Source organism: Frieseomelitta varia, unplaced genomic scaffold, assembly GCF_011392965.1.
Source record: "Frieseomelitta varia isolate USP_RPSP 00005682 unplaced genomic scaffold, Fvar_1.2 scaffold_289, whole genome shotgun sequence".
Lineage (NCBI taxonomy): Eukaryota > Metazoa > Arthropoda > Insecta > Hymenoptera > Apidae > Frieseomelitta > Frieseomelitta varia.
Genome location: NW_025110022.1, coordinates 46431 through 64929, shown reverse-complemented (window position 1 = coordinate 64929; position 18499 = coordinate 46431). Strand labels below are relative to the sequence as shown.

Sequence of the window (18499 nt, the reverse complement as noted above, 5' to 3'; positions counted from 1 at the left end):
ATGTTATTACACAATATACACGTGATCGAATTAAGCGAAGCAATCCCACAAGTAATTAACCTACTTTTGCAACTCCTGTATTTCTGCTTTCCGCTGGCTTTTCGTTGCTACATTTCGAAGAAACAGCAACTAAAAGCGTCACGTCCTCGGACCGCTTATTTAGAGATAATACCAGTTAAGAACTTGAATTAAGTAAGATTACTTGAGAAGTGATGCGAAAAAATTTCTACAACTTTTAAGCCTCGCAGTTGTGATTAGCAGGACAGATTTTGATAATTTAATGCAAACGATGTGAGATAATTTGGTGCTTCGAACTTATTCAAAAATGAAGAATTAATTCTAAGTAGTAATTGATTCGTTACTCGTAACTCCGAACTCATCGTCTTAACATGAGTTAAAAACCTACGTAATAACATTTATTTAATACGCGACACGCAAAAATTTCTTAGAAGCTATCATTTAACAATTAGTAGTTGATATTCTTTCGTTTCACAAGCTATTCAATTATACAATTCATTTAAATAAAATCTACATTATGTAGATTACTCTCATCTACATAAAATATTAAAATATTTTACTCGTTTAATAATACTCTACTGATTGACTTCTAAACAGTTAGAACGTTATCTGTTTGCATTAATATCTTGCATATATCAACGCAATCGCAGTACCGATCTCACACTGTTGCGAATCAACAACATTGTCGGGATCGTGTTCTCCGTTCTGTACATCTTTGGTGTGGAAAATCAGACGAATGGTGCCAGAATCTTAGCAACAACGCGCCTACCATCTTACAGCCATCAAATTGCATTTCGACCGTTGTGGAGAAAGTTGGTGGAACGTGGCCACGAATTAGTACTGATTCCATGCGCGACGAATTATAGAGAAATTATCCTTAACGCGTCCAATAATTATAACGTCAACTGTATACATGCCTTTCATATCATACTTGGGAAATGATATTGCGTGCCTGTTACTGAAATTTTCAAATCACCTGTTCGATTATCCGGAGGTGAGGAAACTGTATAATGATAACAACAGTAAAGAGAAGTTCGACCTGGTTATGGTCTAGATGATCTACTCGCCATCCCTCTTTGCACAGATTCAACGCCTCCGTTATAGGTAATTCTCGACATTGTTATTTTCGTTTGATAAAGATTGAAGATTTGACATATTTTCGTTTGATAAAGGTTAAAAGGAAGACTGAGAAGAAATAGGAAATTGTAGAAATAGGAAATTTCCGATGGCGAAATATTCTCGAAAACAGAATTATATTTAACATTCTCGAAAATAGAATTACATTTAACGAGATCAATAAATTTATTACCCGGGAACAGTGTCTAAATATTATCTACTAACAGAATTTAGGATATTGTTACTGACAAACATGACAAACAGTATAAAATTCAATTATCATAGAAAAATAAATCATTAGCATTCATAGTTGTATTATCAAATTTTCTTTGGCCCGCCACTGTTTCTGAAACACCAAATTACCGATTAAAAATGTTACAGTGTTATACTTTTCACTCTATATAAAAAGATTTCTTTTTTATAATTTTAATGTCAGCTTCTGTAATACATATTATAATTATAGTAATTACATACAACTGAGGGATAATATACAAGATAAAAAATATAAACCGACGTATAATGTTTTGTATAATTCTAGGACTGAGCTCGTTCGGATTAACAACTATCGATATTCATATGTTAGGAGGGTTGGTAATGGCGTCGCACGAAGCTACGTGGAAAATGGAGTTCAACGTGGGATCTGAGTTACCATTCTGGAAAAGACTGAAGAATTTCTGTATCATGTGGTATCTCATTTATACGATACATCGACATTTCTATCCTCTTGATCAAAAGATTGCCGAAGAACACATAGGCATGCCGTTACCACCGATGATCGATATCGCAAAAAGTCAATCTTGTGTTTATCAACGAGGATCCAGTTATGACATTCGGTGGTCCGAAGTTACCAAATATACTCTCTCCACGTTTCTAACGAGACGAAACCTTTGCCACAGGTACATAAAGCTTAGATTATAGAACGAAAGTCTTAGAATAATCATCTGATTCCAAGTTTGAAAATGAAAGAATATATGGAATTATGAAGCGTATAATACTATTTCACATATGTAGTGAAACAATAGTTGGATACATGATAGAAATTTTGCAATACACATCCTCATTAATTTTTAACATTTTTCCAAAAATTCTCAACAACCTTCTACAAATTTTACGAACCTGCATAGTCGATAATTTCAACGATCGACTGACGATCAATTTTGAAAATATTATCCTTCGCATGAGTTACAAAACGTTATTTTTCTTTCTTTCGCGTTCTACATTTCGCGTCATCAGATATTCGGGGAAACGAAAATTTTTCAAATATTTCTCTTGGAAAAGTTACACAGTCCCGCAATTTTATTTTACGCAGCGCTGCATAAACTGCGAAAACTGTGAAATATCTACGCCACTATCACTCTTCGTCGTTTGAACGTTTCTGTCGTTGGCACGATTCGCGACGTACGTCGCGAGCCATTCTACATATAAACAAATAATCGTTCCCGTTTGCGTGGGCAGGATCTAAAAAATTTCGTTGACAGTGCGACGGACGGTTTCATCTATTTCTCCGTGGGGACCACCGCACGATTGTCGGATATACCGGACGACATTCAACAAATCTTTTACGACGTATTTGCCAAATTGCCTTACAAAATCGTGTGGAAAAACGAGGGAAAACTGCTACGCAAGTCTGACATTATTTACGTTTCATCGTGGTATCCGCAGAGCAGTATACTCGGTTAGTAGACGAATTAATCCTGACTAATTATGAATTATGTATAAATATCTCAGTCTTGTGAGTTTGTAATATCTATATAAATATCAGCCTAATAATTACGTTCGAACCTCGACGAAAGTCTACATTAATTTTACAAAATGAGCTCATACGTGTTTAGTGCAAGACCATTGAAAGAGCAAGAAGAATGTGTTAAGAATAATGGGTTAAAATTGGTGAATCGTTGAAATTTCGAAGAAGCTTGCGCAAAAAAGGGAAGAATTTTTTTACTTTTGAATAATTTATTGTTACCTCGCATGCTAACTTAAGCGATAACTGACCCGTCGCGTAATGCGCAAAATTACATTTCACAATGCAACGTTGTCAGATTAAAATAATGCAAATCGATAACTACTGATGATATTAAAATTTATTTATTATTCAGTAGGCAAAAATTTCTGTTGCCAAGTAACTAATGAAATTCTTGAATTTCAATCGAGGCCAGTTGATAAGAAATTGCTCTTGTCCTTCGTTGCCGACGATACGTTCTCATGATAAAAATATATTTGTCATCGTGTAAAAATGTATTTCTGTTTCCTAGCATTTCTGTTTTATGCAAGATTTCACGAAATATTCCTCTCTAATTCTCAAATAACAATATTTCTCTTTGCGTTGGATACGCGAAAATAATATTGATAACGGTGACAAAGAAACAACAAAAGATGTTACAATAAAAACACAAAAAAGTATAGAGTTTTGATTTACAAATAGCGACTGGGAGGAGGTATGAAACGAAAAGCCTAATCAAACGAGAGAAAAAAAAAAGATTGGGAAAGAACTGCTGGTGTACATGAACATAATATGCAATGTACAAAGTATCAAAACAATATAAACATAGTACCGTAACAATGTAAAGTATCAAAAGTATTTGCTACTTCAAATTTCCACTTGAGTTTCGTTTCTTTTAATTCGATCCGCAAATAATAATAATAAAAAAAATTGCATGAAGATCCAGCTAGCAATAAAATTTTATGAAAAAAATAACATGCGGCATAAAATTATATCGCAAAAAAGATTCTTCGTCGCAGCCGTGCTGGAGAGATTATCAGAAACCAACGAAGAAGGACCTTTCCCTCTTTCTTCGAGTACTTTCCTCTCGCGGAAACTACTTCGCCACGGCGAGCTTTGTCTCCGCGCGTTTGATAACGCGCTGTCCTTTTTCCGCGCAATTTCGAATTCCTATCGATCCGAGATAGAAACAAACGCCTTTAAGAGTCGCGACGTCGGCCAAGCGACAACAGCGGAATACTGTTTGTCGGAAGGGTATCGGAATCAACTCGGCTAGCAACAGACAGAGAAGAAGAAAAAGAAACGGAGGAATAGCGTGGAAGCTGGAAGCTTCGCTATTGTTCCGTACCGTTATTGTTCCGCGTGTCGTCGCCACGAACTTCGGCTATTACATATCTCTCCAACATCTTGAGAATCTTCTTGATATCCTTCGACTGTTACGGTCACACGTATTTTAGCGATTTCACACCTTTTGTTCGTGTGTCATCGTTTGAAGCGAGTCGGATATTTTTCATCTTTATCGGTTGTAAATGGAAGAGTCTTAAATTTTGTGTTCATTTTTCTTCCTCCTTTTGTTCGTACAGTATCGCTAATTATGAATCCAGAATTTTAAAAAAAGTGACTCTCTGAATGTTTACTATTATCGAAACAAAAAGTGAACGGATCCGGTGACTCGGTCTATCCAAATTATACAGAATATCTAGTGGATCGATCGTGAGATCTGTAATTTTGAGAATCAGATAAAACGTACCAATAAAATTATTGAAGACGTCAACATCTTCACCCATAAATGAATTTTAAATTCTAGCTTAATAATTGAAGTCTCCGTTCAATTTATACCAAATTGGTAAATAGAGATCAATTGTCCTTTGCAGCGCTAGACGATTGAGTGAATTTTTAAATAACGATAAAAACTATATCAACGCGTAATATGATGATTAATTACATTAGAACTATCCCAAAGATCCATTTAAAATCATTGAAATCCATCGAGTGTATTCCATTCTATATAATTATCGTAATTTTTCGTGGCTAATAACAATAAAAGAACCGCACGGTTGTTCGAAAAAACAAAGTTGCTTGCATCGTCAGTGCCCGGGTAGAAACTCATCCGGCGAATGTTACGAAAAGGATTAACACGGACGGGGCGAAATATTTAACACGAGAATCTCTGTTCGTTTCCCCTGTCTACCCGTTCGTTCCGACGTGTTTCCCCTCCCAGCCTTCTTTCTCCACGTAATTCCTCTTTATTTTCGTAGGCGCGTATGTTTTAGTCAGCCTATCTTCAAAGTGTTTGCCCATTCTTTTCTCTCTTTTTTTTTCCTTTTATCATCTAACTGCCTTAACAAAATTAACCGGATACGAGCGGCACTTCTCGCGAGCCTGAGCCCTCTGAATTTACTCAGTTTCGTATAAACGATAGCTAATCCCTCACGTGGGATTCTGGCGCGCAGATTTTCGGCCCCTCTGCGTACGCTGAGTGTGTATTATACATAAACGCGATGTTTACTCTGGGGAACAAAAGATTTCCTTGAGAATCTCCAGCCGGCTTTAGGCTCGGCTGATTTTATTCCGCTCGATATTTTGACGTCACCATTACGCTTCTTCCGTGTTTGCATGGCATCCTCCATGGAGCCAGAGAGACAGGAAGAGAAAAAGAGAAAGTGAGAGAGAAACTTCTCTCCGGTTGCAAGTGAAATATCACGATCGTACGAAAGTGGAGGTCTATTATGTTATTTATAAAAGGGGGAATGGACTTCCGAAGGTAAACGCGAGTAGCAAGATGTAAAGTAGAATGAAAACACGGTCTCGGAAGTATTGAGCTCGGCTGGGGTTAAAGTTGAATAACGCTGAAGATTCAAGCACACGTATTGTCTACTTGCTACATGGCCTTTCGCAAACTAACCGTTTCATCGTGACAAAAATGATTGTGTACGAAAAGTGAAGATCACAAACAGGATATATGTATAACGGGTAATTTGAAAATTCGATGATCGATTCAATGTTGATAGAATTAGATCCTTTTACATTCTTTAGCTGGCCATATGTTATTTCACATACTTATCGCCTATTTCAAGGAAATTTATATTCGTGAACCAACAATCCAACCAACATTCCAACTAACAATATTTCATCCAGTGCATCTAGCAAAGATACGAAAAATAATTGATAATCATGTTCTTAGTGTGTGTGTGTATATATATATATTATTAAGTGATTAATGTGAACATTATTATAATATCTGTCATTACGCATAATGACAAATTAAATCGACGCCTGAAACTAACTCAAGCCTAATGTAGCTTCATCTACAATATTTGGTCGATTTGATAAATTAATTAATATTTATCAGACTATATGACCGTTTCAATCGTTATTCGTAATGACCTGACATTATAAATAATGACGCATTAGTCACTTGACTCATAAATAACATACAGACACGTGGTATAAATTTTAATACAAATGTTAAAAGTTAAAACAACATTCGTAACATAATAAAATACTATAAATAAAATATTATAAATAAAATTCGCACTTTCCAGTAACAAGTAAGTAGGCGCGTCCTAGTACAACTGATAATTTATATTAACGAAAAAATGAGAAAATTTACAATTTTTTGTATCTATTAAAAATCCTCATTCCATCGTATTTCAATTTTTCAATTCACGTATTCATATATACATATGTACAATGCATGGCTCCATTCGATCATCTCGTACGATTTCTAACGGAATCATGAAAATTCTACGCAGTATGCAGTAAAATAATTATAGAAGATTCAGGATGGTCCGTTATTTTCCTTTCTACTTCTTTTTCGTTAGCTGCCGACTGCATACGGAGCTGTACAAACGAGATAGTGAATACTCTACATTTACAAGTCGCACCCCCATTTCTAGCCCTTCATAGCTAGCGCCTTATCTTATCCTCGACAATTCAATCTTCGAATATGGACGACGTTGAAACGGAACTTGGGCGAACGAAACGTGCTTTCAAGCAAAAGAGAGAGTTTTGAAATAAAACTGAACGGATAAGGAACAGATTAATTTAATATTCGTGAATTGAATAAGCCCAGAGGCTATCACATTTTACACCGTAGTAATTTCTTCAATTTTAAAACTCCACCTTCGTTCAGTTTTACTGATCTTTTCTCTCAAAATGTTTGAAATACTTTCTACGACGAGTTCTCGCATATAACTTCCAGAATAATTTAATTCAATGCAATTCAAAATTTTCATGAAACGTGCGTTGGCTGAGAAAAATTTCTCTGAGTGACTCAAACCTACAAAAACGACATATAGAAGTTCACGAGTTATTTTTTAATAAGTTAAATTAATTTATTAAAATGATCGGAATCTTATATGGAAGATTCACGAGTAAAAATTGCAGGCAACTAAAATTTGTCTAAAATTCATCATCTCTTTATTTTCACTGATGACGGTGATTCAGTTAGTCTCAATTTTTCCAGCTGCTATCACTTGCTGCCACCACGAAGCCGATTTTTTCAATATACGTTGCCTATTCGGATCTTCGTAATCGACAAAGACGATACCGAAACGTTCGCTAGAAATTGAAATATTATTAGTTCTTTCTCTCTCTTTCTCTCTCTCTCTCTCTCTCTCTCTCTCTCTCTCTCTCTCTCGTCTTAATTCTTTTTCGCACACCAATTTCTCAAAAGCTAATTCATCTTAACTCATAGAAGATTAATTACTTTCATTGCTTTTGCTATACACCTAATTTGTTTAAATTTACGATTCATCGATTTAGACAATTTAAAGTCATATCTCGTCGATTTCTCATCAATTTGAACACTCTGCTGTCATCGTAATATCGGAATCGCTCACCTATATCCTGCGTTCCATTCGAAATTATCCAAAAGCGACCATAAGAAGTATCCTCGTATATCCACACCGTCCTTGTGAATGGCGATAAGCATTTGTTTTAAATATTCCCGATAGTAGTAAATTCTCTCGTCGTCTTTGAGTGCTCCGTGATCGGAAACACCGTTTTCAGTTATGTATATCGGTAGGTTGCCGCAATATTTTGCCAACTGAATGAGAACATATCGGAAACCTTCAGGTACAACCTAGAACGAGCAATTACCGTAACAGTAATTATCAATTGTACGATACGTCAGATTCATGTCAGACTTGAAATTTTTCATCGACGTTGCAACTAACGAGACAAGAATTTCGTTTAGGTCTGACAAACACACGCCGAAGTGACGGAACTTGGACTTTCTATTTTTATAATTATTAAAACTAATGTTACTAAGATATTTAATATATTTTTATTTACTTTCATGCTGCTACTACTAGTGTTAAAAACATAACAATCCAAGTAATTCGAGTAAAGAGAAATGTTTCTTCGAAAATTCGAAAATTCTCGACTTTCCTATAGGATGAAGAATAGTTAGCAAGCGAATATAGGTATCAAGGAAATTCCAAATAATAGATATCAAGGAAATTCCAAATAATAGATACTGAGAAAATGTTCAGTGTCTTGTCAGACTTTCTCTCGTAAATTTCGACGAAATTTATCGCTCTCATGACTCACAGTGAAGAGCATGTACCGATGTAACGACAATGAAAAATTATCGGTACTTCAAAGTGATATAGCTTCAAAAAAAAATATTATATAACAATCCATTTAGTATCATTTTAAAGCGTGAAATATCTATTCTGACAGTCGTCAGTTCGTTATCTCCGAAGATAACTGTACATTATGTAACTGACGAGAAAATTACATACATTTTCTCCGAAAATTGCCAAAATTGTAACATGCGAAAAAACATTAAAACATTTTTCTTGTAACTATACCTATCGTCAATTTGAAGATTAACATCTCTTACAACGACTTCTATTGTACGATTTTTTCCCCATCATTTTATCAAACATAGAATGTTAGAGTTAAACGATAAAATTTCAAGAAGTCCTGACATTTTATCTTATCATTTAATCTTAATGCGCCAAATTAAATAAAATAATGAAGAAACGAAGTCATACGGCGAATTCTAAGCGATTGTTACAATCTTCAAGACCGTGGTAGATTATTTAGTCATGAAAACAGTTTTTCAATGTTTCAACGTAAGTTTAAAAAAAGTTTACGATTTTTCCTCACTAGTCTTAAAGTGAAGACTTCACTCCACTTTAAAATGAGATCAAGTGCATCATTATATGATCTTCTAATAACGCAATTAAATCAGTTTAAAGTCTCGATAATTTTTCATTGTCATTGGTATGGCTATGCTCTTCAACTATGTGTAGTATGCAACATATTGTATGATTGAACTATTCAAATTCCAAACGCAAGGCCCAAATATGAAACGCATACCTTCAACCAGTTAGAAGCTGATGATTTCCAGAAACTATCGATTATCTCTCGCACTCCTTGGTCGTGCTCGTGAGACGGTATCTTTCCCATAGTACCACTAACAATTAACCTCGAAGTGTAATGATTTACAGCCAAAAAGTCGGCGCTATTTCTGTAGTAACAAAAAATGTAATAATAAACACGATAACTAATAACTAATAAGAATAGAATTTCCACATACGTACACGCACTCTCGCTCAGTCATGTAATTACTCATTTATTTTTACGTTACTCTATTAATTTCCAAAGCATCCATGAAGAATTTATGAGAATAATTCCTTTCGTGAGATATTGAAATATCTCAACTTTGTGTGTTTAAAAGATAAATTATGTCAAAGTCTTTTAGAATCTTCTGAAAATGATTAATTATGGAACTTTCAAATGGTACTGAACTAATTTTAACATCACTGTCCATCATCTTTCCCCGTGATACGCGTCAAATTTCATTTCGATCGATTATCAATGCCTCCGAAAACTACTACACTAAATATCACATCCTTCGCTCCGATTCCATTCGAAAGAGAACAAAATCCTCCAAATACCTTATGAAATTTATCCAATATTCATTGAACGCTGGCAAACGAGACTTCATGAAACCCTCGGCTTTGCTTCTGTTAGCCACCAACTGTTTCATTACAGACGGATAATCGCCTTCTTTGGAGAAGATCGGATGCATGGTCCAGCCAATGTTGAATTCGAAAGAGGTATCCGCAGCGGCGTCAGAGTCTAAATTCTCGGGCATGTAGGCCATCACGTCGACCAGAAAGCCAACCTCGCCATGGTATTTCGACCGGAATTCACTGTCGTAGATCCTGTACGCTGTCGCGTGCGATTTCAGCACGTTGTGTATGCACATGTACTCGCCGAGTCCAGACAAACGTTTGCCAGGAGCGTGTATACCAAGGCTGTAGCCATTTTTGCAAATGGCCTTCGGCTCGTTTATCGTGACGAATTTCTTTACCTTCGGCCCGTATTCGCGGAAAATGATACTCGCGTAATCGCCGAACCAGTAGACCATCTCATCGTTCAACCAACCACCCATGTCTTCCAGAACCTGCGGATGGTCCCAGTGGTAAAGAGTCAACATCGGCTCGATGCCGTTCGCTTTAAGCTCGTCGATTAAGTTATGGTAGTACTGAACGCCTTCTCTGTTGATCTTGTTCGGGAAACCCGTCGGAAGTATTCGTGACCAGCTGACGGAGAAGCGATACCACTTGAACTGTTGAAAAGTAGGCAGACGATCATTTCAGTTTGTTGCTTTTTTATATTTTTGGTTTTATATTTATTGTACCATCTCGATGTTCGTATCGTGGGTTTTTATGATGAGATCGTGAATCTGTACACATTCAGTGATGATTAGGATCTGTGGGATGTGTTCTGAAATTTATGACCATCACTGTTGAAGTAGGATCTTTGTGAACGAACTTATTTTTAGAAGCCTAATAACGATTAATGCGTAAAACGTGATTTTACGTGCAAAGACTCCTGCAAATTTTTATAAGTCTTGTCGTGAATTTCTATAAACATAGTAATGACTCACACGGGAATTATAGATCATCGTGAATTTAATACTAATATGTACGTAAATTATAGGTCTTCGTAATCCTAATGGTCATTAATACATGGTTTGCGAATTTCTATGAACCTGCCACTAATACATGGATTCCGGATCTCTAAGAACCTGATCGAACTGTAAAAAAAGAAAGATGCATAAAGAGAGATATGTAAAACTTGTATGAAGATCCATGAAAAAATTTTTGACGTGAAGAGAAACATCGAAGTAAACGCTTGGAAAAAATAAGTAACTGAAAATCAATGATTTTTAAAAGTTAAACAAGAACTTCGACAGAATCAGTAAATTATTAATTTAGATTAGTACATTTACAACTATATTATTGCTCGCAATGTATGTGTATTGGAATGTAAACTGTTTGGAGTTTGTGCTGTTCTAAATGTGCAAATATTCGAAGCTATATATATTGCTGACAATTGTGTCAAATTTTAATGAAAATTGAAACGTGCCACTCGAAACTCGAAGGTCGGGGCTTTTTAAATTGCGCTACTTCTGATATGTTTCGAGCAACTCTGTTACGTTAACATTTCAAAGTGCCGCGAAATTCACCGGTGACATTTTGACACGTATAATTCCGTGTAAGTTGAGCTCTCGAATCACCTAAAGCAAATTCGCGTATAATTTCAGAGGAGAAAGTTTCGTTCCATATTTCTGTAATATCCATTAATTCGTAATACGTGTCTCTTGTATTCGGTATAATTAATTGCGGTAACGAGAATTACTACTATTTTTTTGCACAGTATTGTTATCTTTAATATAAATTTTTGTTTCCAAAGAACAATAATTTTAACTAACTGCAGAATCATATTGATTTTATAGTATATGATGGAAATCATTCGTTATGAAGTGTTAAGATACATAACGCGTTGTGCGTTGCAGATTAATTAATTAATAAATAAATTACAACTAATTGCATATTACGAAAAAATTTTAATAAACAAAATTATAAATTATTAATTGCTAGAATATGCAAATAGAGACGCTGTTCAAACAACATGGTCAACTTTAAATAGAATAAGCGACGAGTCGTATTGACGTCATAGTCGTATTGATATCAGACATATCCTACAGTTTATAAGGTCAACACACAGATGGAGAAACGCTCGTAAATTCAACTAATTATGGCATGAATAAAAGCTATAAATCTATTCCTTTTTTGCAACATAGAATTTTGAAATATATTGCTACTTTGAAATAATATACATATCGAAAAATAATGAACTAAAGTCCAATTATGAATCCCAAGTCTCAGTCTAAATTAAATTTAATTTGGTGTACAAAGATTTCTCTTCATCGATACATATTAATATTTCAATTTAATATTGCAATATGTACAAAAGCATTGCCACCAGTGAATCGAAATTTGAGAAATTAACCCAAACCCAAATTGAGTTGTCAATGGAAATAACCATTGCTACTAGCAATATGTTATAAATGTATTTACCCCAAGTTTTTTCAAAATGGCAACATCCTCCTTGTACTGGTAGTAAGAGTTCGCAGCAACGTCTCCCGTGTCACCATTGTAAATGCGATCTGGATGCTCGTGGACCAACCGATCCCAAGTACTTTCTCCTTTGCCTGTGTTTTCAACGCGAGCCAAAAAAAATATTAGAAAAATCTACAAGATTCGAGGACAAGAATTTAAACTCGATCGACGTACCGCTCACGTTCCAGGCTCCTTCAATCTGATATGCGGCTGTCGCAGCACCGAAGATGAAATTCGGCGGAAACCTCAAATATTTTTCTTCGTCCTCTACATCATCTTTACCACTCGTAGAACTAGAGAAACTAAATTTTCAAAAACCGAATCAACTTAGGTGATGAGCGATCCTTTGGCAAAATTGTGAAAGTAAAATGTCGTTTGTTACAATTGCAAAGGCTTCGAGGGACGAAAAAATATTGATCAAAATTGACCGATTGATTATCGGAACATCGATTAATTTTAGAACGAAGACCTTAGAACGGTTCACTCGGTAGAGAAATATCGGAAAGTGAGAATAAAAATTATAAAATAATTATTACATTTTTATTCAAATAATTTGTTCCTTTTTTATCAAGCCCTAATTATGAGTATTTGTAACATAATCTGAAATAAATAATTTTTTCTCTATCGAAAAAAAGTTCGATTCTCTGAACAGCGCGCGCCATGATGTTTAATTCAAATAATCAAGATGATAAATTAAAAGAATTAAAAGCCTAAAGACTGTCCCTAACGAAAGATAAAAAGTAAAATCAAGTACTCACGCTACAAGTAGAAGGAGAATGCTAGTTCCCAGTGAAAACGTGGCTGACATGTCTGCTTGGAAAATGCAAATGCATCGATAATTCTCAAGTTCTGCTTATATATTTAACACATGTTATCAAGCCTTAGTGATAATGTATAAATAGAAATGATTTTATATTTTTCACGATAATGTCTATGATTTTCAATAACTAAATGTTTAGAGACTTATTGACCTTATCAACGCCGGTTTGTTATTTATCAAATCATTACTTATCAGACTATCAGACTAATTATCAACGCTTCGTAACATTCTTCGTCACATCGTACAGACACACGTATATTCTTCACCTTCGCGAGAATACAATTTGCTCTTCGTACAAAATACTCATAAAACAGACGTTACAATCGTAAATTAACTGCTATCTATCAGCTGACATGCTCGAGAGTCCAATGGAAATAAAATTTCAATGCACCTGCTTTACCAAAACTAGAGAAAACCTACTTTCTAGAGAGAGCACGCTATTTTTTTAATAACTTTTAAAAACAAATTTTATTTTCCAATCATTTGTAAAAACAAATTTCTCCTCTCCTAGCGAAAAATTCGATTGTAAATTTCTCGACCCATGTACCCAACCTAAAATTAATCAGAAATATTTGTCCCCACATCGAATGACCATTCGCTGAGCTACTTGTCTCGCAGCCAGTCCCGACGCCCATTATTCTTTATTCAACGCGAGCAGAAACGAAAGCAATCGTAATGACGACGAATGAGAGACACGACAGACAGAAGAAACAAGACAAACGAACGCGTTTAAGAGGCATTCGCCAAGGCGCGCGTCGTTTCCTCGTTCGAAATACCTCGAGGAAATCTTTCCAACGGGGGAATACGTATCCTGACAGGTAATCTCCGCGAAACATTCGGCTCCGAGGTTATATAAGCTGGATAGAAAAATACGCGTGCAGCGTACGAAAACTTTGTTATCGTGAGGACGCTAGCTACCTGCCCCGCCGCCCCCTCCCTTTACCGTCGCCGTTCCGTTTCTCGATATCCCGATACAAAACACGCCTGTTCGCTATACTATGTATGAGAGACGCGGCTTTACGACAGTTCGCAAAGAAAGTGGATCGCAGAGGGTATTCTTTCCCAAAGCAGGGGATAGAGAACGAGTGACAGCCAGACGTACAAGTGAATCTGACATTAATATTCGGACATCGCGATATTGAAGAGACTATTGTTGAGAGATGATTTATATATTTACAGCAGTTCATATGGATTTTAATAATATAAATATAAAATAACAAATTTCGTTTATTTCGTGCACGTGAACGAATAATAACGTAGCCTTGGAAAAGTATTCGGATAACGAGCAAATTATATATATAACGCTCATCGAAATTTCGAATATTTTAGATATATATAGAATATATAGTATTTAGAATATTTAGATATATACAGAATATATAATATTTAGAATATTTAGAATATTTAGATATATATAGAATATATAATATTTAGAATATATATAATATTTAAAATATTTAGATATATATAGAATATACATTTCGAATGTAAAAGTTAATGTTTGTTACACCCATTCGTTATAATGTCCAAACATTTCTCGCAATTTTAAATTTCGTTATTATTTAAAAGCGGCGAACCTCCTTTAACTTCAGCAGCTACAGTAAAGAAAACAATTTATATGTATACATATATGTACCTAACGCGAGTATTGTAATCGCGACAGTCTCAACGCAGTAGATATCGATGCAGTGGAGGGGATAGCTCTAGCGATCAGGGAAGTGGGGGCAAGAACCGCCAGTTAGCCACCTCTGATTTAATCTCTCATTTTCCATGTAGAAGATTGTAGAGGATAAATAGATAAAATTTATGTTTCGTCTAATTAGAATAATTGTTGTAGTATGTTAATTCGAGAACAGTCTTTTGAACAAGTCAGTATCCGAATGTTGATAAGAATCAATGTAACTCCGTCGTTCGAACGCTGCACGCGGACACAAGTTACACGTGATCAAAACATATGCGACCATTGTCGCGTCGATTGCGAGTAATTTTCCCTATGGTCACGTTTAGATAAGACTCGATCGTCCTCTGTGACATTCCAATTTTTACAAAGTTTTATATTCTCAGACTGTGATGAAGTATAAAGAAACGAAGGGAAGGGGAGATTTTATAAATAAACTGTTTACACAAGAATTAAATTGAGCGACTCTTTCTTCCTAGAGCAGTTTTAGTTCAAATTTTAGTTTATTCCAACGAGAAGATTCTGTTATGTCGTTGATTTAATTAATACGACTAAAAAAGGTAAATAAGTAAGAAGTAAAGTAATGAAACAGAAAACAAATTTGAAACAGAAAATGATTAATGACAGATACTCAGTTATATTAGTGAGTATATAATATACAATAGTATTTTCATTGGAGAAGACAAAAATAAATTCTTTCCCAATACGATCTCAAATTATATTATTACGTTAGAACTACAAAAGTGACTAATTTTCTACAATAATGGATTTTTAAAATTTGAATAATTTTTTATAATATAGAATAAGAAACGTGTGACAATCAAGAATTATCGAATGATTTTTTTTTTATAAGAGTTTTAAAAAATTTATAAAAGTAAGAATATAATGATATTCCTGAACACGTGCATTAAGGCAATTTTTAACGAAACATATTCAAAGTCTATTCTTTTTTGAAAATGACACCTTGAACGAAGAAACTTTATTCTACACTTATCACTTATTTTTGCAGATAGAACATCCTCGTGTTGATTATTCGCGTCTGTCCAATATGGAATTAACTAAATCCAAATATGCTTGATAAACGTTCAAATTCGATTTTTTCGGAGGCAACGACTTCAGTGAAGAAATTTTATTCTTCCTTTTCGATTCCTTTTTCGCTTTTTTCTCGCGAATAATACGATAAAATAGTTTCTGCGTGTTCCTGTCGCGTTTCGAGTCAACGCCGGGAGAAGTTCTGTAGATAAGTTCTTGCCGATTGGCTACGTACGTATATGTCTATTCGAACTTGAGAAACTTTTAGATAGAAGGTGATTTCCCGTGATTTAGCTGTACCTTTTCGTTTTTACTACAGCCTTGGTTTTCCTACGAATCTCGGCTTTGAAACCTTCGACGCGCCGCAAGGTGTATTTCGTTTCGCGACTGATTTTCGACGAGCAGTGAATCGTAGAAAAATTTTAAAAAGATGTTGATCGAAACAGAGTATGAATAATTGAGCACTTGTCTCGACCGATTCATTAAGTTTATCGTAATCATACAAATGCCTCGACTTTTTTTTAATTTAGTTCTTCTTTAATTTCTTTTTTAATTTAGTAAATTGCAGTCTCGAGATGAATTGAGACGAAATGACGAATAAAAACATTAGACGAATTGTTAGAGTCTCCTAGAATCTCCAATGAAATATAACATTAACGCAAGAATTTTTTGAAAACATCATAGTAAAATTTTTCTAGTCAATGATAGTGAGTATAGTCCAGTCAATTACAGTATACAGTCAAATACAGTATATTTACAACAACAAAAAAAGAAAATAACAAGGAAGAAAATCGAATATCACAAGCGTTTAATGAAAAAAATCTACGTTAAAAATGAAAAAAAGAAAAAACCTATTAGAAATCACGTGCGAATCGAACATATAATTAAAATCAGTTAATTAAGCACAACACTGCATTGAATAATCTCTGTTACATTGTACATTATCACTTATCGATACTCCTACCAGCAAAAAGCAAGCGTCGAATAATTTAACGAGTATCATGATAACATTGTACGAAGTTACAGCTGTCGAACGTATTAATGTGTTGCTTGGACAAATGATTGAACTTGAAGATAAGATTAATCCCGGCTTTATTTCGCCGATTATCGTGGACATTGGTTACAGTCAAAATTGCCCTTATCGCGGGCGAATACGTTCGCGCAGAGAACAGGGAAACTGTGTTACGTGTTGTCGTTGGATTTATATCTACGTTCAATCGCAAAATTTCTATCGAACGAGAGTCACGCGCGCACGATCGATCGGATGACGAAAATAACAAATCGGAATGAACGAAAGGAACGAATCGAATAAACGCTTGAGGAACAAAATGGGACAAGACCGAAATGGGACGAGATAGAACTGTCGTTGAATGATTAAAAGTGAAACACAGACGCCGCGCGATATCGCATTGCCAACCACAACAACAGGGCACGTTCGATATTACGACGCTGAATATTTGAAGTAACTTTTAAAGCGGATGCCATCTCGGTAGAATTCGCGCGACATTTTCAAGAAGAAAAATTATTAATGCCACCAGTAAGTTTAAGTCCAAAGTTGGCAAAATGTAAAATTTTTCGAAGTTGCTCGAGTTGTTCCCTCTTTTTTCTCTCTCTCTTTCTTTCTTTTTTTTTATGGAAGAAAGAAATGTCACTGTCAAAATAATATTTCAAAGAGTGTTCTTGCATTTTCTATTTTTCGTTTTGCTCCCTAATAACGAAAGTACACACTTTTAAAGATAATTTGAAAAGTTGAATCTAGTTTCAATGAGTGTATTAATATTCGAGTGTTATTAATAACGCACAATTTTGGATTTTTTTTGCGCTTCAATATTATACGTATTCTATATATTTTAAATTCGTTAGTGCTTTATCTCCTTTATTCCCTTCTCTTCGTAGATTTCATTTTATTCAATCTATCACCCATTCCTCCTCCCCTTTTCCTTCCTCTGACCATAAATCTTTTCATCGAATATTTCTCACCGATAAATTCGTCACCCCTTCTTTCCGAATTACTTTTCAAAATCTTATAATCTATCTTTAGTTAGAATTGATTATATAAAGAATCTAACTATAGAATCTAACTATAGAACTATAGAAAAGTATTTTTAAAGAAACTTCTCGAAGATGTGTAAAATCTACACACAGGTATATAACTGCGTGAGTGATTTCCAATGAATAATTTAGCATTTAATGTTCGACAAAATCGTCTGTAATTATACATTATAATGAACAGCAATTCCGTTTGTACTGATCATAACATTCAGTGGCTATCTACTTGTATAACAAGGGATTTTCCACGTGTAAGAAGAATTCCTTGAAATGTGAAAAACTAGAACTTTTATAATTCGAATTTATCAGTAGATAGAGTTGTTAAACTGACATTGAGATACTTCAAGGATACTCTAGTACGATGAAAAACATGCAATGATTAATTGTAAAGAGATAGTTCATGTCATAAGGAACGTACTTGCTTTGTATTTCTCAACTGATTAAGTGGCTCCATTTGTCTAATCAACGCGAACCTAGACGTGACGTATTTTTAAAATTATATCTCTGTTTGTATCCTTCACGCGTGAAAAATTTAAAGAAGTGGAAAATTTTCCTAGTGTAAGACTTCAGTGCGCGGAGCATTCCGAAATTTTAGTGTTGCTACAATTAACATTTGAAGTTAACTATGATTAACA

General features: G+C 34.8%; 1 protein-coding gene and 1 pseudogene across 2 annotated transcripts; one reads left to right on the top strand and one right to left on the bottom strand.

Moving 5' to 3' along the window:
* LOC122529472 lies at positions 1-2814 on the top strand (annotated as a pseudogene).
* A 4340-nt stretch (positions 2815-7154) lies between these two features.
* On the bottom strand, positions 7155-13200 carry LOC122529475 (myrosinase 1). 2 transcript variants are annotated; one of them, XM_043655638.1, is made up of 7 exons: positions 13044-13200; positions 12460-12587; positions 12244-12377; positions 9769-10445; positions 9188-9338; positions 7699-7940; positions 7155-7417 (listed from the first exon to the last, which is right to left on the bottom strand). In XM_043655638.1, the coding sequence occupies exons 1-7, from the start codon at positions 13091-13093 to the stop codon at positions 7300-7302; spliced, it is 1500 nt and encodes a 499-aa protein (XP_043511573.1). In that variant the 5' UTR covers positions 13094-13200; the 3' UTR covers positions 7155-7299. The 2 variants fall into 2 exon arrangements, with proteins under 2 accessions (XP_043511573.1, XP_043511574.1); XM_043655639.1 differs by having other exon boundaries at positions 12460-12578; positions 13044-13199.
* Positions 13201-18499: the final 5299 nt, after the last annotated feature.